The 26742-nt window shown below is 43.5% G+C and overlaps 1 protein-coding gene across 2 annotated transcripts in view; it reads left to right on the forward strand.

Annotated features, from left to right (window-relative positions):
* Window positions 1-26742, forward strand: part of MYH15 (myosin heavy chain 15) — a 143725-nt gene that overhangs the window by 100529 nt on the left and 16454 nt on the right. For both annotated transcript variants that reach the window (XM_033941288.1, XM_033941289.1), the window contains exons 32-38: window positions 2049-2398; window positions 4353-4477; window positions 5375-5490; window positions 20948-21140; window positions 23777-23980; window positions 25329-25454; window positions 25807-25977. In XM_033941288.1, coding sequence (XP_033797179.1) covers window positions 2049-2398; window positions 4353-4477; window positions 5375-5490; window positions 20948-21140; window positions 23777-23980; window positions 25329-25454; window positions 25807-25977 — 1285 coding nt within the window. The remainder of the gene's footprint in view (window positions 1-2048; window positions 2399-4352; window positions 4478-5374; window positions 5491-20947; window positions 21141-23776; window positions 23981-25328; window positions 25455-25806; window positions 25978-26742) is intronic.

Raw genomic sequence — 26742 nt, forward strand, 5'->3', positions numbered from 1 at the left:
CATCTCATGCATATTCATTATGAAGATCCTAAAAACACAACTGGCCAGTTGCTCCCTGAAGACTGGGTTGAAAACCATTGACTTAAAGGATGGTTCTCTAACTGGGTGCCTCCATTTAAGTGCCTTGATGCTACCCAGTGAAAGCTTATTCCAGTGACTCCCAACCCAGTCCTCGAGGCACACCGGGTTCCCATCAGGTTTTCAGAATATCCTCATAACGCGCTGCTTCCTAACTTAATTTGAGCTTACTTATCTTACTGTATCTCCCTTGCTGTTTGTAACTTCGCTGTTTGTCAGTTGTCTTTTTATTGTGAACCGCTTAGAACTGTTATGGTATTGTGATATACAAAAATAAAGTTATTATTATTATAAGATAATAGATTTTCATGCAGCTGAGGGAATGCATGCAAATCTAAGTCATTTTGGATATCTTGAAACCCCAATGGGACTAGGTGTGCCCCGAGACCTGGATTGGGAATGGCTGGCCATTATAGAATACTAGCATAACCTGGTATCAATGCATCTTACATTTATATCATAATTACTGTAACTACGGTCAAATAAATGTATCAGGAACAGGCGTAACATACAATATTCTGTAGGTTAGGTACATAAGTGGGAGTCCCACCAATGCTCCCCCCTTGCATCTATGTGCTATGCCATATATATGTGCCCTTAGAGAATAGGGCTTGGTGTCCTGCTGGCCTTTTCGTAAGTGTATACTTATGCACACATATGTGCTAGAATTCTGTACATCAACATGAACAAGGGGTGCACAGACATGATTGCTCAGTTATAGAATCGCCCTTAACATGCGTTACCTATCTAATGATCACCGAGTGCTCAAAATCTTGTTATATAGCCAAACACAGGCACAAGCATAGGGGCCCTGCTACTAAAGCTTAGCATACACTAATGGAATTAGTGAGCACTCAGGCCCAAATTCTGTAGCCAGCGCCTAAAGTTAGGCACCTATTTCGGAGGCGCCTATCTAGATAGGCGCCTATCGAAATTGAATAACGAGCTCAATTAGGCTTTTTAATCAGCACTGATTGGAACATAGGCACCTATCAAGAAAGTGCGATTCTGTAATAAGGCGCCTCTAAAAATTTAGGCAGCCTTCAAAAAAAATAGGTGCTATGCATGTTAGGCGTGGGCGTGGCTCTGCGTTAGGCGCCTTCTTACAGAATCGCTGCTCTTAAGCGTGCTTAAGCGCTCACATGGGTGCCTAACTTTTAGTTGTGCCTAGAGCTGGTCTATTTATTGGGCGCCTCCAAAATAGGTGCCGTTCAGCGTGATTCACTAAACAGCACCTATATAGGTGCCTAACTTTTGAACGCTTCTTATAGAATTTGTCCTTCGATGCTAATAAGCCTATTTTATACCTATTGGCCTGTCAGAATTTAGGTCCAAATTCTTAAAAGTGTGCTGTAAGTTAGGTGGTGGTAGGTGCTCTACCACTGCTTAACTTAATTAGTTTAATTATTTTTAATTGGTGTGGTACCTGACCGCATCATTTAAAAACAAAAAGGAATTATAAAAAAAACATTTAGGCGCCTACTGGTGTCTCCAAAAATGGCACCATGATCGCATCTTCAGAGATGCCTAAGGGCGCCTGAAGTCGAAGTAGGCATGGATAATGCCGGAAACCACCTCAGCTGCCCTTAATTGCTTCCATAGACACGATTCACTTCAAACATAGGCACCTGAAAAGTTAAGTCTTCATAACCCTGGCCTACATTTCTGGAGCCTCTGTTTGATAGTGGTCGCGATTCTACAAACCGTGCTGTTGCGTGATGAACATGCGACCGGTACTGTTTTTTGAGGCGCCGGCCGATAATGATGCTGTTTGTAGAATCTAGCCCTCAGTGCATGCTAATTTGTAAGCTTTAGTAAAAGGGCCCCTTAGACTGCAAGTTCTCTGGGACAGGGAAATACCTATTGAACATTAATACAAATTACCTTTTCAAATCCGAGTTCAAGATAAGCAATTAAATCTAAAAAAAATCTGAAATGTATATCTTATTCTCCTCCTGCCTCCATCATAGGAAAAAACTGGCTGTGCGCCTGCAGGAAGCTGAGGAAGCGGTGGAGGCCGCCAATGCAAAATGCTCTTCCCTGGAGAAAACGAAGCACCGGCTCCAGAGTGAGCTGGAGGATATGATGATCGACCTGGAGAGGTCTAACTCTGCTGCTGCTGCACTGGACAAGAAACAGCGCAACTTTGACAAAATGATTGCTGACTGGAAGCAGAAGTACGAAGAAACACAGGTGGAGCTGGAGGCATCACTGAAGGAGGCCCGCAGCCTCAGCACTGAGCTCTTTAAATTGAAGAATGCTTATGAAGAGTCTTTGGACAACTTGGAGACAGTAAAGAGGGAAAATAAGAATCTCCAAGGTGCTGTGGGCCTTCTTATTCACTTTCTTTTCCACTTAGTATTCCACTCTAAAGTAAACAGAGTGAAGTTTTATAAGAACGTTAGTAAAGATTACTGGAGCAAATTTTTAAATGTACCAACACAAATGAATAGCCTGTAAGAGTAAATTTCTTACCAGAAGCCAAGCGGTAACTAGTATCCCTGGGGAACTTGACACAATCTAATTCAAGGACTCCAGATTCCCATCCACCAACACTGGTAGAAAATTCAACAACCATATTATAAGAAAGCATTTATTGTATTAGCATTGAGAGACAAGAATTCAGCATCCAGATTCCCTCTCTGAACTATAAAACTTTGTGTAGCTTCTTATATAGTGTATATAACCACATTACTCCCCTGCTTAGAGCTGCCCATTGGTTACATATAAAACAAAGAATTACTTATCAAATTCTTCTCGTCTTCAAAGTCCATAAGTCGCATATTCCCCTTTACTTAGGTTACCTACATACTCCTTACACACCCTCTCGTACACTCTAATCAACACAACAGAACCTTTTAGTCGTACCACATTCATGTCTAATTACCTACGATATGACATGGTACACTAAATTCTCAGTCAGAGGTCTAACACTTTGGAATGTACTTCCTTCATATCTAAGGACATGACTCTCGATAAATTTAAAGAATCCTTTAAAACATTCCTTTTCACGAATGCATGCAATTAATTGTCTTCCAGGCCTTGGAATCAACCTGTACAGACTCCCCTAGTTCCCCTCTCCTCTCCTTGCTTTCACTTTGTTCCCCTTTCTTCTAGTAAAATTCACTTTCATTTCCCCTTTTAAGATTATTATTGTAAACCACCTAGGCGGGCGATATATCAAGTATTGAATTAAACCTGGAACCATACATGGCTCATTTAGTGTACACAGATAACACTTGCTAATCTTATTAACTACCTCTCCTAATGAGTGATGCCCTCTGGCACTACCTAATCTGACAGAAAGTACATACAAATATACAAACCAGATATGCATAGTTTACAAACATTGGTCAAGAGGTTAGCTTGAGGAGGTCAATGCCTGACTCATCACGTCTTCACACACTTGTGAGGAAAACACGTTCTACCCAAACCAGTTTGTACCAGCTATACAATGTGCCAAGTATTTTACATAGGAACATCCCAGTTATTTAAATAACTTCTATGTGGCATCTCATTTCCTTTCTGTACACACTCCCCTTCTGTATGCCAGCAATGGCCTTCAGTAAGAATCACTAATTACTGACTACTGCACTCTTCCATATTCCTTCTCTGTATCCCAACTATGACTGTACAAGTCTCACAGTAGAAAACATTGGCTTAAAATTTCCTTCATTGTGTTTATATTTCTGTACTGTTGCTCCATTTGATTTTTCAGAGGAATAAAGCAAGTTTATATATTTACTTCCCAATATTCAGCTTTATTTAACTGGCCAGGAATGGCTCCTGTCCAGTTAAATAGCGTTAGGCCAGCTAACCACTATTGGGAGCAAGCTGGCTACCTCCGCTGAATATTAGCATTAGCTGCTAAAACCTAACTGGCTATATCATGCAATAGCTGCCAGTTTTAAGCACTGAGCAGCCAAGTTTAGCACCAAATCGGTCCACGCAAATAGCAGGTCTATCTTTGGCCATTATAACTTAACCAGCCAGTGCTAAAATTTGACTTAGCTGGTTAAGTTTGAGCCAGCCAAAAATAAACCAGATATTCAATGCCGGTCACTGCAGATGGTGTGGCATTGAATATCTGCGGTTGGAGTTAGCTGGCCTGACTCCCACAGACTGAATATCAGCCCCCTTAGAAACTGAGGCTTGGGTTTAGACTTTTTGCCTCTGGGACATTGTCATATACATGTTTCCTGAGTTTATTGGCAACCCTTTAAAACTTGTTTTGTTTTTTTTTACATACATTCATGGCCTTTTCTTTTTTTTAGAGGAGATTGCTGATCTGACAGACCAGATCAGTGAAGCAAGCAAAAGTCTTCATGAGGTAGAAAAGATCAAGAAACAGATAGAACAAGAAAAGTCTGAGGTGCAGGTAGCATTGGAAGAAGCTGAGGTATGCCTGTATTGTAACACCTTAGAGCTATCCCTACTGTCCACTCAGGGTTAAATCTGTGGACACTTGGAGGGTCTTGACAAGCACTGCTCAGGCCCTACCTCCTACTGCAGTAGTCTCCCACGAACAGCCCTAGGGGCCACAAGTGGCCCCAGAAGTCCTCCATTGTGACCCTGAAACAATTGGGTTTTCTAGGCCTAAATGTGTGTACAGTGGCGTTCGATGAGGGTTTTAAGGGGATTCAGTGAATCTTCGGGCCACCATCAGTGTCAGTCAGCTTCCTTTCCCCACAGAGGCAGAATATTGCAGAGCGAGGGAAAGCTTCCAGGCTGACGAGAAGGCAGCATTTTCAGCTGACTGATGCTGCTGGTGGCCCTAAGATTGCAGGCTACAGCATGAGGATGGGAATGGAGCACCCCACTAAGAGCTGCAGCTGGGGGAGACCGCCCTCCCCCCTTTGGTACATCACTGCATAGCAATATGCAAATATTCAGATGTACAGTTTTATAAGAGATAGTTTTCACATGTTAAACATATTTACATGAAGGAAATAGATTAGAAAATTACCTATTGTGTCCCATTCAGAGTCCAGTATGCATCATTGCTCCTGTCCAGGCCAGTTATGATATAGATATATAGATGTATATATAGATAGATAGAGAGATAGAGAGATATACATACATACACACACTTCACTAAGTATAATTGCTGTTCATGAATTATAGGGTAATTTCACAATTAATTGATAACAGACCACTGTAGCAATATTTGTTTTTGTATAACTTTAGAGGCAAAAGTATTTCTACATTCCAAAGGGCAAATCTTCACCAGTATGTGTGATGATTCTCAGGTGGCCTTTGCTCATGGGGGTGTTTTTTTTTCTGTGTCCTCTCTCAGGGCGCTCTGGAACATGAAGAGAGCAAGACACTTCGTTTCCAACTTGAGCTCGCACAGATTAAATCAGATTTTGAAAGAAAACTGGCAGAAAAAGATGATGAAATGGAAAACATAAAGTACGTAATTATTTGCAAAAGGCTCTATTTACATTGCACCAATTCACATGTATCGTCTGAAAAGTGAAACTAGGTATGAGAAAAGAAATACTGTTCCCATGTATCAAATTAACCAAATGGGCCTACCTGTTAAGTCAATCCTCTCTCTGTGGGATGCAGTCATTGGCAAATATAGTTGAAGTAAATCACTCAGGGATTTTGGCATAAAAACATTTTGGACACAAGCCTTACTGAGGAGGACTTAAAGCAATTAGCAAAATATACAATAACGAGGAAGATGTTGGTAGATGTGTCTATAGTCAGCTATCCTCTGACTAGCTAAAAATCTGCAAGAGTGCTTATTTTAGTGAATGTTTCTTTCAATAAACTTACAAATGAGGTAAGGTAAGAGTGACATGAAAAAAATTGGAGGGGTTGGCTTTTCTTGACAAAGGCATAGTTTTCGACTATGAACCTCCAACTTACAATTTAAAAAATGGTCCCCAAGAGTTGGTGTCTACCTCAAAAGATATGGGACTGGCCACAAGTGGGCTCCTTTTCCTGCGGGATCTACTTAATATTCACAGCTGATCTTAAGTACTTGTGCAGTTATCCACAGCACTACATGGTACTTTGATAAGCTTAAAATCTTCAGTAGCCTTTTATGGTTCTTTGTCAGGATGGGCTGTTGTTTAAAATAAATGTCATTCACCGATAATAATGTGCACTATAGAGAAGACTGAGTAATATGGGGCATTTTCATTAGGGCGTCTAAGTCTGACTATGGATGTTTGCCTCAAGATGTCCAAAGTCGGGGGTAGAGAATTAACCATTTTCGAAACTAGCAACACCAGTTTTTCAAAAATTAGACATCTTGGCCATCAGGATGTCCAACATTAGGATGTTTAATTTTTTTGACCATTTTTAACCACAAAACCATCCAAATCCAAGATCATTTGGACATGGGAGGGGACAGCATTGTAATAGTCTGGCCACACAGACATGCTAACAGAGCAGTGGGGCATCTTACAGAGCACTGCTGTGAACTTCACATAAAGGGTGCCAAATGTACATCTCACTATAAACCTCTTATAATTTATGCTGAACCCTCGAAAACTTTCCCAAAGCCTACTATGCCCAGCTGTCTACTACGCCAATAGCCCTTATGACTGCAGGTGGCACCTATATGGCAGTATAATGGGTTTTGATGGCCTCAAACTATCTACCATAAATGTAGTGGTTACAGTGACTTATGAGTCTTGGTCCTCCTCTCTATGTTTCACAAGCCCACCCACCAGGCTACTTAAGACACCTGTGTGCAGCTCTACTTAGCTTTCCCATACAAGGTGCTGCTGTTTAAGAGACAGGAATATGCTGTTTCATTCAGATCTTTGTGTAGTGAGAGAGGGTTAGTGACCACTAGGGGAGTGTGTGTGTGTGTGTGTGTGGGTTCATTACTCAATCCCTCCAGTGGTCATCTGATCAGTTTTGGTACTTTCTTGGCACTTAAATGTTTTTAAAACTGGTCTAGCTCCTGACATCTAAGTTATCTAAGTTCCAGTGCTTACCTTTTACATGAATCGTGCCTACCAGCACCTAACTTAAGTTGAAAAGCCATTTAAACGCAACTGAAATAATTTTTTTAAAAATGTAGGCACCTACCATTAGGGTTACCAGATTTTTGAACGGAGAAGCCCGGACACATGGCCCCCACCCCTAGCCCAGCCCCATTCCACCCCCACAAAGCCTTGTCTTTCTTTTAAGACCTCCAGACCGCATTTGGAGGGCCTTTAAGCAAGCGCGGATACATGTGACATCATCTGTGCATACTCCAAACATGGCAGGGAGGTCAGGGCTTTCCAAAACCCAGACAAACTATCAGGTTTTGGAAAGTCCATAAGGGCACCCAGACAATCCTCTAAAAAGAGAACACGTCTGCGTTTTACCACACATCCGATAACCCTACCTACCGTTGCCTTCATCACAGCTACAGAGGTGATTTATGACAGCTAATGCCACTGTAGTTGTGTGTAACGCCAGAAGTGGCATTAAGCACCATAAAGTGCCTCTGTAGCCACGATTCACAAGAAAGGTAGGTACCAGAAGTGTAGGCCTTTAAATCACTGGCCTATATTTCTGGCGCCTACCTTTCATGATGTGATTCTCTAACAGGGGTGTCCAACCTTTTGGCTTCCCTGGGCCGCATTGGCCGAAAAAAATGTTTCTGGGGCTGCACAAATGCGCAAACGCTGCAGCAAGACAGAGTAGGGAGCCGGCAAGATGGTAAACACCAGGGGGCAGCAGAGGAAAACACTGTATCACCCTCGACCAGGGCCGCATAAAATACTTCACAGGGCCGCAGGTTGGACACCCCATGGTGCTGTTGTGTGATTGACATGTGATCGGCAACTGTTTTTTTAGGCAGACAACTATGACTGCGCCTTTTAATTCCAGCCCATAGTGCACACTGTTAATGACATTTGTTTTAAAACAAAAACAAATGAATAACAATAAAACAACAAAAAAGAAAATGATCTGGCAGCCCATCCCTATTTCTTTGCTGGGCCAAGAGCATAACACCAGACTGTTCTGATTCCAAAGCCATGGGACAAACTTTGCCTTTGATAATTGCCAACAAAAAGAATTGATATCAGTGATGTATCAAAGGATTCCCTTCTGCTATTACCCACTTAACTAAAAGCAGTGTGGATGTCGGCCCCTATTTATTAAACCGCTTGAGGATTTTGCAAGTAATGTGTTTTAACTGCAAAATTTAATCTGCAATAACTGTTGGATGTATTCTCAGTAGTTAGAGGAAGGCAATAATGGTGCTAATGTGGAGCAGAATTCATTATCATTCATGAACAGCAGAACCACTAATGTGGAACGCAGTTAACTAAAGCTGTGGACTCAAGGTGCATTTAACTGTTGGAGTGACAAAGGGTTAGAGTCACAAAACTTACCGATGGTTTTACGATCGTTTCCCGACCCGATTCACTAAACAGCTGTTCAATCAATATCGGATCCGATCATGCAAATGAGGGGAAATGCATGCATAAGTAGGAAGGCAGCAATTCACTAAACAGAAGAAGGAACACTGTATGGGGTTGCTGATACAAACTGAAGCGACTGCTGAGGACCAGTCGCTCACGTCCTTGCTGACTATCCTGCTCTCTGCCGCCCTGAAATCCCAGTACACCTGTTTTAGAAGGGTCTAAGTGCCACAAACGTGCCCAAACTGTCTAGATAACCACTGCATGCATCAAGGTAAGACACCCTCACACTCCCCCCAGTGCTCACTGACCCCCTTCCACCACACAAAATGAGACAGCATCTGGTAAGGAGAAGCCTTGTGGAGCTGCAGACAGGTGTCTTAAGTAGCCTGGTGGGTAGGCTAGTGAACCATAGAGAGGAGGACCCAGGCCCATAAGCCACTCAAACTACTACATTTATGGTAGAACATGTGAGTTCATCCCAAATCTATTATACTGCCATATAGGTGCCATCTGCAGCCATAAGGGCTATTGGGGTGGTACACAGGAGGGTATAGTAGATTTTTTTTGGGGGGGGGCCTCAACATAAATTATAAGGGGGTTATGGTGAGATATACAGCTGGCACCCTTTATGTGAAGTTCCAAGCAGGGCCCTTTAAGTTGTCCCATTGCTCTGTTGGGATGTCTATGTGGCCAGTCCATTACTTTGCTGGCCCCACCCACGTCCAAATGGTCAGGATTAGGACATTTTCAACATGAATGTATTTCTGATTGAAAATGGAGTATAACATTAGATGTCCTGGTGGCCAAGACGTCTTAAGTAAAAAAATTTTTAAAAAATTATATTTGGATGTTTTTGTTCCTTCAGCTGGAAACGTCTAAATAGGACTTAGACATTTTTTTTCAAAAATGCCCCTCCACGTCATTCTAAGTTCTCTCCTCTCTCGGAGTGCCAGTTCAAAACCATGCAAAGTTAATTGCGGTTTGCAGTTGTAATAGATTTAATGTCTGGAAAAGCTCTCTTTCAAATATAGATTCAAACAATTCAAGAGATCATAATAAATAGTTTACTTGGTCAGGAGCTATAGAGCAAGTAAACTATTACGATCTCTTGAATTGTTTGAATCTATATTTGAAAAAAAGCTTTTCCAGACGTTAAATTTATTACAAGTACAAGCCGCAATTAACTTTACATGGTTTTGAACTGGCGCTCAAGAGGAGAGAATTTAGAAATGCACATAGTATTTAAATTGAGACTGAATACTACATTAGAGATATTTGAAAAAATAATGACCAGAGGGAGGTTTTTATGCCAATGATTGGAAAAGGGAGTTTGGAGAGATTTGATGACTCCTGATTAAGACTGAGGCTTTTCCTGCTCTCTGGTTGTTTTTCGGCTAGTGGCCATGTTAAGATTAAATAGTAGGTTTGCTCAGTTTGAGTTTTTTGGATAGTGTATTGATAGACTTGACATGGGCTTTGTTTCGGCATCAAATCTGCATCAGGGATCACACAATTGAGACAAAGTAACAACTCAAGGTAATTAAAACGCCATTGCTAAGAACTGATGTTTCTTGTCTTCTGCAAAATTCAAGAATGCAGTGTTGCACGTTATCAATGCTTGTTTAACTGCAAGGCACATTCCTCAACCTCCAGTGCCTCCTAATAGAAATTTCTGCATCAGGTAAACACACACTATTAATGCAGGTTAAAACTCATGTTAAAACCTAATGCAGCCTAGTGAATTAGCACTATAATCAGGGCTGGATTTATGTGTATTGTGGCCCCTAAACTGTCGCATTTAAGAGGCCCCTCCCCTCAATTAAGTAGAAAGTAAATTTTGGGTTTATGTAGGGTTACCAGATTTCCCGTTTGGAAAATCTGGACCTCTAGCCCTGCCCCCAGGCCCGCCCAGTTCCATCCATCCCCGCCCTGTTACGCCCCAGTCCCCTCCCCAATCCAGCCCTAGCCTTGCCCCCCACTGCCTGCTCTCGTCGGGCAGAAGGGCATCCACGCCCTCCTGCCTGACAGCGATTTCATAGAAGCTTTTCAAAACCCGGACAAAGGAGGACATGTCCGTGGAAATCCAGACATCTGGTAACACCTAGATTTATGATTTCTGTGCTAGCGAAGCGTAAGGCTCTTTATGATGTGAGATCCAAAGCTGTTTCTTGTCTTGATTTGCCTATGCATATACACTTCTCCCTCTGTATCCGCGGTTTCGTATCTGCGGATTCGCTTATGTACAATTTTTCGGAAGCTGACTCTGCCCCCCCCCCCCAAATTACATCATCATTAAACTTCTTTTTCCTTTTATTGTACCGATAAAAAAGTGTATCACTTACCATTCATTCTGAAAATCGCTGCTACCATGCATTCTCCCACAAATTCACTGCTTCCATGCTTCCCAGTGTGCACTGAGAAAAACGCTGCTTCCCAGCATGCCTGCCCAGAAATCACTAGTTGCCTGCCCGGAAATCGCTGCTTGCTTGCCTGCCTAGAAATTGCTGGCTGCCTGCCCAGAAATCGCTGCTTGCTTGCCTGCCCAGAAAATGCTGCTTGCTTGCCTGCCCAGAAACCGCTGTAGTTATTTGCGGTTCCAATACTAAAAACAGAAGACTTTTTCTAAAAACCGCGAATAACATTTAAAAGTTATTTGCAATTTTTCCGTATTCACGCCTATGGTCCGCCGCATCCCCCATGAATATGGAGGGAGAAGTGTATCTGGCACTTCCTGTAATCAAGCAACTAGTTCTACCCTCATATCCTGTTCGTGTTGTGCCACAGTAAACAGGCTTGTGGCTTAAGATATGCAATCATAGCTATGCTGTAATGATTAAATGGTGATTAATTTGCTTTGTTGATACAAGGCTAAAAATACACTGATAGTGGGTGTGGTTTCACCTTTATTTTGTAGTGATACTACATATATGTATGCAGTTCTGTAAATAGTGATAGCTCAAGGAGTGTAATTATTGAAAGTGTTTCAATAATTACACTCCTTGAGCTATCACTATTTACAAATTATGTAACTCCATTCCTGGCATGTGTGATCTTTATATTTTGCACAGTATAGGAGGAAATGGATCTTTCTATTTCTTTGGTGTTGTACTACATGGAAGGTGTGGCTTTCTGGGATTTTGTCTTTTGTTTCTCATTTTTGGTCAGCTATTATGTATTTGGCATTTGTGTTCCGGGTGTGTGACCAAGGTATTTTGTTAGGATGAATTTTCTATGTAGCATTCAGTTTTCCTGATAGTGGAGGGGATGGTGTGAGGGGAAATGGGTTTTTTGTTGATTCTTTTTCTATATTTGTGATTTATAAAATGACAGTTGTACAGAATATTGTTTTTTATACTTTAATAAAATGATTTCAATATAAAATCATAACTATTAAAGGCTTGTGCGGATGGGATCAGACTGAGATCGTGGGAACAAGGCGGACAGAGTACAAGGGGGTGGGGATGGGGCAGGGATAGGGCCAAAGTTTTTCCCCTCATCATTCTCTACAAATGATTACAACGTATTCAATATTTACTGTTAAACTGCTGTACTCGGCAAACCGTTTTGATTACTAAAGCAAGAACACTAGATCCCTCTATCAGGTCGTATCACCTTTAAACTGCTAACAATGGTCTACAAATCACGTTCTTTCTCAGCTCCATCCTACTTTAATAGACTTACCACCCCATCGTCCTCTATGCTCTGCAGACAACAATCTGTTGTCACTTCCCCCCCTAAGTTCTGCTTATCATTCTTTCGCCTCTCTGCTTTTCGCTATGTCAGCTCCAAACTCCGGAATGACCTCCCACTGTAGATCAGGAAATCGTCCACCCTATAGGAATTCAAAAGAATGCTCAAAACACATCTTTTCTTATAGCCACTTTAAGTTCTTTTATTTTATTTTTTTATTACTACATGCATTGATTCTTGTTCTGTATGTATTATTTTCTATATAGAATTATTGACCTGTCCCAATTGTCTTTATATGACTATTTTGTATATGTGATTTTGATGTAAACCACTTAATAATATATACCGCAGGACCGTGAAGTTCTATGCGGTTTACAATGATTAAAAGGTATTACAGATTGAGTGGTATAAACAAAGTTCAGACTTAGTGAATAACAGTTCGAAGATCATTTGTTGAGGACTAAGATTGTATAGGTCAGTTACCTATGTACTTCAAGAACAGATGTGTTTATAGGCGTTTCCTGAATTCCCTATAAGTAGTAGGCACGAGCAGTTGTTCCAGGTCTTTACCCCATAATGCTGCTTGATGTGAGAAAAGATGTTGGTGATGACTTTTAAATTTACAACCTCTAACCGGTGGAGAAACAAAATTCGGATGTCAACTTCTCCTATGTCTGTTGGTTGTGAAAGAGAAAAGGTCTGTTATATATTTAGGGGCTAACCCGTAAAGTACCTTGAAGCAAAAACAACCAAACTTGAACTTCACACGTGCCTCCATCGGCAGCCAGTGTAGAAGTCGATAGGAAGGTGTTACATGATCAAACTTCTTCAGTCCACAAAGTAGCCTAACCGCTGCATTTTGTACCAGTTGCAATCGCCACATATTTTTCTGGGAGAGTGCCAAGTAGGCAATGTTACAATAATCGAGTTGACTCAGTATGAGGGATTGTACCAGAATTCTAAATGATGAGACATCGAAGTAAGCTCTGATGGACCGAATCTTCCAGAGGGTGAGAAAGATCTTTCTAATCAAGGAGTCTACCTGGTCTTTCATGGTCAGACTCTAGTCCAGTGTTACTCCCAATACCTTCATAGTGGGTTGAATGGGATGACTAAGGTTATTAATGCACAGTGATGCTTTAGTGTCAAATGGTTGTGGCGATGCTATAAAAAATTTTGTTTTCTCTGGGTTTAGCTTTAGTCTGAACTCAGTCATCCATTTCTCCAGCTGATTTAGTACCTCTGTTGCTTTGGGGGTGACTTCTGAGATAGAGGTATTGAATGGGATGATTATCGTGAAAGTTATCAGCGTAGCTAAATAGTTTTATCCCCAGCTGGGATAGTTGCGCACTCAATGAGGACATATAAACAATAAAGAGCAGAGGGGATAATGGTGACCCCTGTGGCACGCCAGATGAATTGCTCCATGTATCAGAGAGATCGTAGTTGAAATGGACTTGGTAGATATGGGATATGAGGAAACCTCGAAACCAGTTTAATACCTCTCCTCTGATTCCAATTGCATCTAGACATTGTAACAGTTTCCCATGGTCCACTAAGTCAAAGGCAGAGCTCAAGTCAAATTGCATGATCAGGGTGTTGAGGCCCTTACTAAACAAGTAGCACAAATTATCCAGGATAGCCGTAATTACTGTCTCAGTGCTAAACAGAGGACTAAAACCTGATTGAGTTTCATGCAATAGAGAGAATTGGTCGAGATATTCCATCAGTTGGGTGTGTACCAATCCTTCCATGATTTTCACAATGAATGGAATGGATGCTACTGGTCTATAGTTGATTACTGATGTTGATGATTCTTTATGATTTTTTGGAATTGGGGTTATTATGATATGACCATTATTAGTGAGGAATTTTCCATTGGTTAGGCTATTGGTTAAATAATTCAACGGTGATAGTTTAAAGTCTATTGGAGCTGTTTTCATAATTTCTGGGGGACATGAGTCCAGGACACAGTATGATTTAGAGTATTTGTTATATAACTTGATATAGTTATTCCATTCGAAAATGTGGAAGGAATTCCAAATCATGTCCGTGGTATTTTATTTCCATGTATATCAGTTGATTGATGTTCGCATGCAACAATTGTCGAGTGATTATTTCTTAGGTTTTTAATTTTTGAATCGAAATGTTGTGCTAGATCATTTGCTGAGGGTAACTTGATATTATGCATGGGTTGAGTGTGGCGTGTGGTGTCAAATAAATTTGTAACTATGTTGAACAGTTCTTTTGTATTAGCTCCTTTTGAGTTGATGTTAGATGAGTTAATTTTGGATGAGTAAAATGTTTTGCTCTTTTCTTTTATCTGTTGTTTGTAGAGTTTTATGTTGGATTTCCAGTTGTTTCGGTCTGACTGTTTTCCTGTTTTTTTCCAGATTCTTTCTAAACGTCTTACTGATTGTTTCATTGTTAGGAGTTTGATGTTGAACCATTTGTTGTATTTATTTGAGCAGCTTTTACTCTTTCGTTTAGGGGCAATTTTATCTAAAATGGATGTGCTAGTTTTCATCCAGTGATCATAGAAATCAACTCCTTCTTCTATCTTCACTTGTAGGTCATATTGTGACCAATATTCCTCTGGGTTGATATGGCCCCTTGTGAGGTGTTCTCTTTCTGTCCGTGGACGAGTCTTAGATTTTAGCTGAGTCCAGGTTAGATTGAAATAATAAGTGAAATGGTCAGACCAGATATCGTGATACCAAGTACTGTCCGAAAGAGAGATAGAAGGGTCTAAGATCTCCTTTGTGGACATCGCTACCACATCTAAATGATGGCCTTTTTCATGTATTTCTGTGGGTAAAGGGAGATTGTAATTAAGAGAGATAGAAAGTTTTTAGTCTTTCGCTTTTGGATTGTCCACTTCATCTAAATGTAGGTTTATGTCTCCTGCAATTAAATTATGTGATGAAGTGATTGAGTTATGTAGGACAAATTCGCAAAAGTCCTCTTTAGCTTTTGACCAGCTTTTTGGCGGAACATAGAATAATATACAAGGGAATCTTCTAGTTCCTTATTGCTAATTTTACAGGCTAATATTTCTAAATGATTGGTCATTTTGGAATCCAATAGTTCTACTACAAATTCTTCCTTAGAAACAATTTCTAATCCTCCCCCTCTTCTTTCAGCACAATTTAGCATGTAAATTTTAAAATTATCTGGTAGGAGATCGTTTATTATTGGGTCATCTTCAGACAATAGCCACGTTTCTGTTAGGAAAAGACAGGCTATTTGCTTGCTGATGATCCAATCTTTAATTAAAAATGCCTTATTCCTGATAGAACTGGTGTTAAGATACGCATAGGGAACGGAAGTGGATGTGATAAGTTTGGTAGATGTAATGGTTCTGATAGGTTTTATTTCCCTTATCCTTTTTTTTTATGGTACGTTGTTGTTTTCCGTTGCTCAAAATTACATTAATATGGTTTGCTCCATCTTCCTGTTGGTTAATTATAAGCCTGATGGGTAAGTCAGGATAATGGGCTGAGTGTAGTTGTGGATAGAGTGACTTGACATCCTTAATGTTATCGCATATTAAATAGATTAGTAAAATCAGTAGGAAATTCATGCTTGCAGATTAAATGACTTTCTTGTCCTAGTGGCTATTTGGTGTTTCTGTTACTCCCAATTTCTAAGTTAATCAATTTTCATTGAATCCGATAGCACTGGATCGGATTCAATGTGAGCAGATGAATTATCAGTTAGATTAATGGTTAAGTTAGCAGTACCGTATTTTCGCGGATATAACGCGCGCGTTATACGTGATTTTACGTACCGCGCATACCCCTCGCGCGTTATATGCCTGAGCGCGGTATACAAAAGTTTTTAAACATAGTTCCCACCCCGCCCGACGCCCGATTCACCCCCCCAGCAGGACCGCTCGCACCCCCACCCCGAACGACCGCTCGCACGCGCTCCCACCCGCACCCGCATCCACGATCGGAGCAAGAGGGAGCCCAAGCCCTCTTGCCCGGCCGACTCCCCGACGTCCGATACATCCCCCCCCCCCCCGGCAGGACCACTCGCACCCTCACCCCGAAGGACCGCCGACTCCCCAACAATATCGGGCCAGGAGGGAGCCCAAACCCTCCTGGCCACGGCGACCCCCTAACCCCACCCCGCACTACATTACGGGCAGGAGGGATCCCAGGCCCTCCTGCCCTCGACGCAAACCCCCTCCCCCCAACGACCGCCCCCCCCCCCAAGAACCTCCGCCCGTCCCCCAGCCGACCCGCGACCCCCCTGGCCGACCCCCACGACACCCCCACCCACCTTCCCCGTACTTTGTGTAGTTGGGCCAGAAGGGAGCCCAAACCCTCCTGGCCACGGCGACCCCCTAACCCCACCCCGCACTACATTACGGGCAGGAGGGATCCCAGGCCCTCCTGCCCTCGACGCAAACCCCCCTCCCTCCAACGACCGCCCCCCCCCAAGAACCTCCGACCGACCCGCGACCCCCCTGGCCGACCCCCCCACCCCCCTTCCCCGTACCTTTGGAAGTTGGCCGGACAGACGGGAGCCAAACCCGCCTGTCCGGCAGGCAGCCAACGAAGGAATGAGGCCGGATTGGCCCATCCGTTCTAAAGCTCCGCCTACTGGTGGGGCCTAAGGCGCGTGGGCCAATCAGAATAGGCCCTGGAGCCTTAGGTCCCACCTGGGGGCGCGGCCTGAGGCACATGGGCCAAACCCGACCATGTGTCTCAGGCCGCGCCCCCAGGTGGGACCTAAGGCTCCAGGGCCTATTCTGATTGGCCCACGCGCCTTAGGCCCCACCAGTAGGCGGAGCTTTAGGACGGATGGGCCAATCCGGCCTCATTCCTTCGTTGGCTGCCTGCCGGACAGGCGGGTTTGGCTCCCGTCTGTCCGGCCAACTTCCAAAGGTACGGGGAAGGGGGGTGGGGGGGTCGGCCAGGGGGGTCGCGGGTCGGTCGGAGGTTCTTGGGGGGGGGGCGGTCGTTGGAGGGAGGGGGGTTTGCGTCGAGGGCAGGAGGGCCTGGGATCCCTCCTGCCCGTAATGTAGTGCGGGGTGAGGTTAGGGGGTCGCCGTGGCCAGGAGGGTTTGGGCTCCCTTCTGGCCCAACTACACAAAGTACGGGGAAGGCGGGTGGGGGTGTCGTGGGGGTCGGCCAGGGGGGTCGCGGGTCGGCTGGGGGACGGGCGGAGGTTCTTGGGGGGGGCGGTCGTTGGGGGGAGGGGGTTTGCGTCGAGGGCAGGAGGGCCTGGGATCCCTCCTGCCCGTAATGTAGTGCGGGGTGGGGTTAGGGGGTCGCCGTGGCCAGGAGGATTTGGGCTCCCTCCTGGCCCAATATTGTCGGGGAGTCGGCGGTCCTTCGGGGTGGGGGTGCGAGTGGTCCTGCCGAGGGGGAAGAAGAATCGGACGTCGAGGGGGGGCATCAGGCTTTCAGGATGGGGACAGGACTTCAAGGGGGGACAGGCAGACCTTCAAGGGGGGACAGGACTTCAAGGGGGACAGGCACGGAGAGGCGGGGCAGTGCACCGAAGGTCAGGGCGGGTGAACGGTGAGTCGGGGCAACCAGAGGAGAGTCGGGGCAGTGCACCGAAAGTCAGGGTGAGTCGGGGCAACCAGAGGAGAGTCGGGGCAGTGCACCGAAAGTCAGGGTGAGTCGGGGCAACCAGATGAGAGTCGGGGAGGGCGAAAGGAGAGTCGGGGTGGCCAGAGGAGAGTCGGGGAGAGCGAAAGGAGAGTCGGGGTGGCCAGAGGAGAGTCGGGCAGCATGCGCGTTATATGCCTGAGCGCGGTATAGAAAAGTTTTTGTACATATCATCGTGATTTCTGCGCGCTATACCCCTGTGCGCGTTTTACAATGGTGCGCGTTATATCCGCGAAAATACGGTAAATCAGATGGCACTAAATTGGATTCAATAGCAGTTAAATTAACAGTTAAATTAATAGTTAAATTAGTAGTAAATCAGGTGGCACTAAATCAGGTTCAGTGGCAGCAGTTTAAAAGTCAAGTGCACCAAGTTAGAATAAGGGGAACCAAAGTCGGGCACAGCTCTTTCCAGGCTCGCGGTTTTGCTCGTTCGGTTTAGTGCTGCTAGGGATGTCAGGAGGCAGGGTTTGTCTCCCACACCATCCCGACCAAGATCCCTGCAGCGGAGAGGCAGTTGAGGCGCTGGGGCAGCTCCCGTTGGTAGTGTAGCTGCTTTGAAGAGTTGCTAAGGGAAAAATCTTTCAGCAGCCCTCAAATGGGCTAACGAGAGCAGAAGCTCCGGGGAGGGCAGAGTCAAGCCCAATCTGACCTGCACAAGCGGCGTTGGGCGTCGGGACAAGATGGAGGGAAGTTTCCTCCTTCCTCTGCCTTCCCCTTCACAGTGCTGCTTCTGGGAATGGCCTGGTCTGCTGAGCCCTTAAGAGGGCTGGGAGGCAGACCAGGAGAAAAAACGGCTGCTGGGGACGGGGCTAACCATCGAAAATCGATCTGGCCCTCTGGTGGAGTGAAGGGGGATGCCTCAATTTCCCTTCCCCTTCACTGTGTTGTTTCTGCGGATGGCCTGGTCTGCTGAGCCCTTAAGAGGGCTGGGAGGCAGACCAGAAGAAAAAATGGCTGCTGGGGGCGGGGCTAACTGCCTAAGATCGATCTGGCCCTCCGGTGCAGTGAAGGGGGATGCCTCGATCTCCTTTCCCCTTCGTTGTGCTGTTTCTCTGTAAGGCACTTAGGTGCCTTACAGATCAACTACTGCCATTAAAGATAAAGAAGGTATCATAAATCTTTCCCATAAGAGTTTGTCAAACATGAATGTGAAATGTTTCATTTGGTGTACAATACACTGCCCTTCTGACTGATAAGATCAACATCAAAGTTCATGAGCTGTGATTCTCTTGCCTGCCAGTTTGTCACACCCCCATTCGTGGAACAATCAGAGATGATAGCCAGAGTAAAACTATTTTAAGTAGGCCATAAAAGCAATCAGGTGTTGCTTTACAGAAGCTCATGTAAGCCGCTCTGAATTGACCCAGTCATTAGTAGTGGTATAGAAGCTTACAGTAAACAATACATAATCCTTGAATTACTTATACTACTAGCCAATGTGAATCTGTGATTCCTATATGTATCCTGGGAGAACCCAGCCAGTTGGGTTTTCAGGATATCTATAATGAGCATTCATTCTGATTCCATGTTTTTTGTCACTCCAGCAGCCAACTGCACCTTGAGTCCACAGCTATAGCTAATTGCGTTCCACATTAGTGGCTCTGCTGTTCATGAATGAGAATGAGGACTGCCCCACATTAACACCACTATTGCCTTCCTATAAGTACTGTCACAAACTGAGCAGCATTTGCCAAAAGGTGAAGGGGAGGAACCCAACTATAAAATTAACACCAGTATAATATAATAATGGTGAAGTATGTCCTCGGTGTGAGGTTACAAGCTTGAGGCAGCACAAAGTTTAAAAAGAACTACAGCCACCACCCTTGAACATGCTGGGCTTTTTCCAAGGTGAGATAATCGCACAACTAAGCACCACACCATCATAGGAACATACTGTGTGTGAATAACAACAGTGAATGAACTTCTATAGTGCAATTACTATCAATCTAATTCACAAAGTAACAGTGGAATTCCTGCCCCTCACCTCCAGCCTAAAGAGTTAAAATATTCAAGCTGACAAAAAGCAACAGCAGCAGTACTTAGCATAAGGAATCAAATTGTCCCATACTTAAGGTAATGATGATAGTCAGAGAGGGAAAAAACTTCTTATCAAACTCTCCTGCCTTTGTGGTATGCAAGTTTTATGCATACTCTTTATGGATATCCAGAAAATCCAATTGGCTGGGAGTTACCCAACAGAGATAGGGAAGTCTCTGGTGTAGATACAGCTTTGCTACAGTGCATCTTGATTATGGCACACATTACAGACCCTATTTGTAAAAGAGTTACATTACAGAAGAAAATATGTTTTCTTAAGCTTAGGCTTTTGACCTACCAATTTGGAATGGCTAGTGAATTAATTTAAGCTCCTTGAAGGCTAATGAGCAGACCAGGTTTTCTGGATAATCTGAATAAATAGGTTTGAAATAGATTAGCATAATTAGAGGCAGTGCATACTCATTAGAGTTATCCAGAAAACATGCTTAATTAATATCCTTGGAGAACCCACTAGAGCAGTGGTTCTCAACCCTGTCCTAGGGAAACCCCCCCCCCAACCATTCGGGTTTTCAAGATATCCCTAATGAATATGCATGAGAGAGATTTGCATACCTGTCACTTCCATTATATTCAAATCTCTCTCATGCATATTCACTAGGGATATCTTGAAAACCTGAATGGCTAGGGGGTCCCCAGGACAGGGTTGAGAACCACAGCACTAGAAAATGACACTAGAAAATGTCCCTGTCCCTGCAGGAACTCAATTTCCCCATCCCGTCCCCATGAGTTTTGTCGCTATCCCTGTCCCATTCCTTTAAGCTCTGCCTTAACCTCACAAGCTTTGAACGCTTACGATTTTAAAGTGTTTGAAGCTTGTGCAGATGAGGACAGAGCTTGTAGGAATGGGGCAGGGACAGGAAAAGAACTCATGGGGATGGGATGGGAAAATGAGTTCCTGTGGGGCAGGGAAAAATGTGTCCCTGTGTCATTCTGTAGTCTCCACCCCTGATTTAACCTTGATACTGAAGCATAACCAATTTCATGCAAAGAATACTCCAAAGCATGATAGGCTTTCCCTCTACAAACTAAGCAAGCATCCAATTGGTTATCATCAAAAATGGTACTAGGTACAAAATGTAGAAAAACTGAATCTGTCATTCCTAGGAGAAATCAACAACGCATCATTGAGTCCCTGCAGTCCACCTTGGATTCAGAAGCCAAGAGCCGAAATGAAGCCATCCGGCTGAAGAAGAAGATGGAAGGAGATCTGAATGAAATGGAGATTCAGCTGAGTCATGCCACCAGGCAGGCTACAGAAGCAACCAAGACTGCACGATTCCTTCAGGCCCAGATCAAGGTACATTATTAGCTCTGAGTGGGCATCCAGAAAATGTGTGTCTTTTTTTTCTGATTTTGAAACAAATGTCATTAATATTGCACACTTTTCTTAAAGTGCACACTACTATATGCAAGCATTCACTATTCTTACATTATACTGCCTCAGGATCCAGAAAACCATCATGGAAAGGGGCGGGGAGACAAAAAATTAGAGCTACAGCCTTGGCACCCTGAGGTTGTGGGTTCAAATCCCACATTGCTCCTTGTGACCCTGGGCAAATCACTTAATCCCCATTGCCCCAGGTACATTAGATGGAATGGGAGCCTTTTGGAACAATTAGGGAAAAATGCTTGAGTACCTGAATAATTTGTAATTCGTTTAGAATTGTAGGATATATGGAATATAAATTTAAGAGAAATGTTGATTTTATGCACCTTACATGGAGACCCTTTTACTAAAGCTTAGTTTAGTGTAAGGGCTAAGGTTACCAGATTTTACTTTAGTAAAATCTGAACCCCTAGACCTGCCCCTAGGCCCACTCAGTTCCACCCATCCCTGCCCTGTTATGCCTCAGTCCCGCCCTAGCTCTGCCCCCCGCTCTTGTCGGGCAGGAGGGCATCCCAGATGTGACGCGATGACAAAGTGCCAGGTTATGAAAAGCTGTCCAGATCCCTGGACATGTCCTCGTAAAGAAGGACATGTATGGGGATATCCAGATGTCTGGCAATCCTAGTAAGGGCTCCTTTTACAAAGCTGCAGTAGTGATTCCTGGTGCGGTAAATGCGAGGAGACCCACAGAAGTTGAATGGGCTTCATTGCGTTTGTCATGCCGGGAATCGCTACCATGGATTATATCAGTGGTCTCAAACTTGTAGCCCAGGGACACATGCAGCCCACTAGGTACTATTTTGAGGCCTTCGGTATGTTTATCATAATCACAAAAGTAAAATAAAACAGTTTCTTGATCACATGTCTCTTTAGCTATAAATGACAATATTATTATTAAGACTTAGCCAAAAGGAAAGATTTACAAACTATAAAGAGTTTTACCTCATGCAAAATTGTCATTTCTTTAATAAGACTATTTTTTCTAAGGCCCTCCAAGTACCTACAAATCCAAAATGTGGCCTTCAAAGGGTTTGAGTTTGAGACCACTGGATTATATGATACTTCATCTAAATCAGTGGTTCCTAACCCCATCCTGGAGGACCACCAGGCTAGTCGGGTTTTCAGGATAGCCCTAATGAATATGCATGGAGCAGATTTGCATGCCTGGCACCTCCATTATATGCAGATCTCTCTCATGCATATTCATTAGGGCTATCCTGAAAACCTGACTGGCCTGGTGGTCCTCCAGGACAGGGTTGGGAACCACTGATCTAAACTAATGTCAATTAGCGCATGCTATGCTTTAGTTTTAAAAAAAAAAAGCCCCTTAATAAATAATTTTTTTTTTTAAATGCTGCTGCCTTTTTATTGAACCAACTACATTTTTTGACTAGCTTTTAGAAGTTAAAACCCTTTTCCTCAAGTCAGAAAGGGGTTTAAACTTCCAATAAATGAGTCAGAAATGCACTAAGTTAATGCAATGAAAAGGTCTCATCTTATAGATTTTGTATTTATTAAAGTGGACTAACACAGCAACCGCACTATTTTATGAAAATCACTGAGGGGCTGTGTTAGGTGCTAATGCACACCTACTGCAGGAAACATGGCCTATATCAGGAGGTGCTAAAACTTCAAGCATTCTGTGTTAGTTTTTCCATTTGCATGTGCTAAGCATGGGGTATTTATTGTTTTGAATTTTTGGAAAGTGGTGTGTCAGGGGTGGAGAATGGGTATGGATGCGCTAATGGGTGTGACATGCTAACTGGTTAGCACAACCATATTAAAGGAGACCTTATTGGCTATGTTATTTTTTTTTTTATGGCTGCATGCTAATGCTAACATTAGCACACAGCAAGAAAAAGATATACAGTAATATTAAAAAGTTGAATTTTATAGCTGCCCTAGAAATGGGCATTACATATGGAAAAATCTCAAGTAAGGAACAGCCAAGTCCATTTCTTATCACAGTTTAGTATAAAGGGCCTTGAATTAACAATGGACATCTTCGTGCTGCAGTAGATTGTAAAAATTACTTCAATACAGTGGTTGTGTAAGGGGGGAAGGGGGCGGACCGCCCCAGGTGCCATCTTGGTGAGAGCACCGGTACCTCTCAACGCCCCCTCCCCCATTCCTCACTCACACCCTCTCTTCCCCGGCCCCATACCTCTTTAAAATCTTTGCCAGCACAAGAAACTACTCTAGCCTACTGCTCACACTGGCCTGGCTCCCTCTGACATCACTTCCAGGTTGTGGGGCCTGGAAGTGATGTCAGAGGGATAGCCAACGCCAACGCGAGCAGCAGGCCAGAGAAGCTGCTTGCCCTGGCGAAGATTTAAAGCGATAGGGGGGTGGGAAGGGAAGGCATGAGTGTGATGCGAGGGTGTGGAAGGAGTGGGGTGGGGTGGAGAGGAGAGCACCTCCTACCCTTGCTATGCCGCTGCTTCAATGTAATATGTTCTTACCTATCTTGAGAAATATCTGACAGTGAGCAGTAACTTGGGTCCTAGCCTTACCATATCAGTGTATATGCCATGTGGTTGTTGCAGGACCTGCAGGTACAGCTCGATGATGCTATTCACTTGACTGAGGACCTGAAGGAACAAAGTGCTGCGACTGAAAGGCGCAACAACCTCTTGCTCTCTGAGTTGGATGAGCTGAGGGCCGCCCTGGACCAGACGGAGCGTGGGAGGAAACTGGCAGAGCAAGAGCTGCTGGAAGCTACAGAACGTGTGAATCTCCTGCATACCCAGGTTTGAACTTGGCTGGTAATCTGGGGGATGAGTACAGCAATGAAAAAAATTTGCAGGTGGCATTCTGAACATCTTAGAATATAGATCTGGGATGCAATTCACTTTTACCACTTGTAGTCTACTGGACCTCGGACGGGAAGTTGTCTAGTCATGATCTTGTTGACTCAACTGAATTTGAATAAGAATAATAATAATTAAAGACTTATCCTTCTCACTTTGCTCTTTTAGAAGTTTCCATGTAGTTTAAGGATGGTATATGCTACCATACTATCCAGGAGAAAGCTCTGAAGAACCAAAACAATATACATTGGTTTATTAAGGTTTGGCCAGGACCAGAGTTGCTTATTTCATCCTTCATTTACAGATTGCCCTAGTCAGGATATGTGGGTTACTATCTGCAGGGCCGGATTTAGATGAAAAGAGGCCCTAGGCTATTCAACTTATGAGGCCCTTTCACCTCCCATTTTTAAGGTTGTAAATTACATGAGAGATAATAAAATACATCATATGTTAAATGAAACATGTTGTTATTGGTACTAACCTTTATAAAAAATGTGACATGGATAATAAATAAATAAAAAGTCGAGAACACTTATTTGGACATTTATTCTCAGCACCATATATAGTACTTGTAACAATAACTAATCAAACATAACACACAACATTGCCCCTTCCTATGTCCATAGTGCCCCCAGTGCGTCCTTCCTCACCTCACACCCCCCTCCGATGCCCGCCTGCCTCCCATCCCCCTTCCATTGAACACCTCCCCATGCCATCCTGCCTGCCTTCCATTAAACCCCCTCATCCCCCCTCCGATGCCAGTCTGGGCCGCCCTGTCCTGACGGATCCACATTTTGCCTCTCTCCCCGCAGGGCTGGGCTTTGCCCAGCTGTTTCTGGACTGATGTCTTTCCCTCCCCGATCCTCCTCCCAGGGCGAGAAAAAGAAAGGGAGAAGCTGAGTCGGCGCCCCGTTGCGGCCGGAGCCAGTTCCGATCCCGAAGCATAGAATTTCTCCTTATTTTCGGTTCAGTGTTTTAGTGTTCACTGTTTTTAGAATAGTGTAATTTAACAATTTGAATGTAGGCCCCTCTTGATCTTGAGGCCCTAGGCTGAAGCCTAGTTAGCCTATAGGAAAATCTGGCCCTGACTATCTGCAATCCAATGCTACCATTACCAGTTCCACTTGATATTCTCAGAAGTGAGGATTGTGTTTGTAAAGAGGAAGAAAAACTGTTTTACATCTCTGAAAGCAGAAAGGTTAAACAAGGGGAACTGATTTAAGTCTGATTTTGCCCATATCCAGTGCTGTTTTGATGGATAAGTCTTATGTAGGTTCTCTTCTTTCAGAACACCGGTTTGATTAACCAGAAGAAGAAACTGGAGGGTGACATCTTGATGATGCAGAATGAAGTGGAGGAGGCCATGCAAGAATGCAGGAATGCTGAAGAGAAAGCAAAAAAAGCAATCACTGATGTGAGATTTGGAGAAATTTTTCAAAATAAATGTAGGTTTCCTTGGGGATTGTATAGGACTCAAACCTCTCTTCCCTCACATCCACTACTACTGCAAAATCTTACAGTATGGGATCCTATCTGTATGAAGGGACACCTATGAATATGACTGAAAACCTAAGATCCCCTCCTACATAACATAGACTATCACCTCCTGAAAAGGGAAGCAAGGTCATTATTAATGGAAAGAAAGCAGAACATATTTCTCTACTGGCTTTAAAGCAGCAGAATTTTTAGCTAGACTCCTTAATATGTCCAGATTCCCTATGCTCCTTAATTGAAAATCTTAACGGAGTTGTTTCACTTCACTGCAGGCAGCAATGATGGCTGAAGAGCTCAAGAAGGAACAAGACACCAGCGCTCACTTGGAAAGGATGAAGAAGAATATGGAACAGACCATCAAAGACCTGCAGAAGAGACTTGATGAAGCTGAGCAAATAGCACTCAAAGGGGGCAAAAAGCAGATCCAAAAATTAGAGACCAGGGTAAGTTTCATGTGTCAAGTCATTATCCTCCTAACTTACACATATTTAGAGGAAGATCATTGACTCTGGTTGAGGAAGACAAGTGGGATTTCATGCTCTTGTATGAAACATGGAAAAATGAAGGCAGATAAAGCCCATATGGCCTATCTAGTCTGTCTGTCTCTGCCATCTACTATCTCTTATTTCCCTTAGAGATCCTATGTACCTATGCCAAGCTTTCTTAAATTCAGATAGTTTTTGCTTCCACCACCTTCACTGGGATACCATTCCATGAATTTACCACCCTTTCCATTTCAAACGTATTTCTTCAGGTTACTCTGAGTCTGTCCCCTTTCACCTTCATCTTATGACCTCTCATTCCAAAGCTTCCTTTCATTTGAAAGAGACTCACCTCCTGTGGCATATTTCTCTCGCCTGCTTTTTTACACAGTAATACATATTGAGGTCTTTAAATCTCGCTCCATATACTTTATGATGAAGACCACGGACCATTTTAGTAGCTACCCTCTGAACTAACTCCATCCTGTTTATAACTTTTTTAAGGTGTGGTCTTCAGAATTATACATAATGTTCTTTATGAGGTTTCACCAGAGTCTTATACAGTGCATTCTCGCTATACGCTATATGATCCCTGAAAATCTTTGTGAACTGCGAATTCATGAATAAAGAAACAATGTGTCTATAAGAAAATAGATGTTAGGTTCCAGGCATATATGTGGTTCCTCAAACTCGCAGAAAGTGAATAATGGTTCCTTTAGAAAAAAC

This window comes from Geotrypetes seraphini, chromosome 4 (assembly GCF_902459505.1).
Source record: "Geotrypetes seraphini chromosome 4, aGeoSer1.1, whole genome shotgun sequence".
NCBI lineage: Eukaryota > Metazoa > Chordata > Amphibia > Gymnophiona > Dermophiidae > Geotrypetes > Geotrypetes seraphini.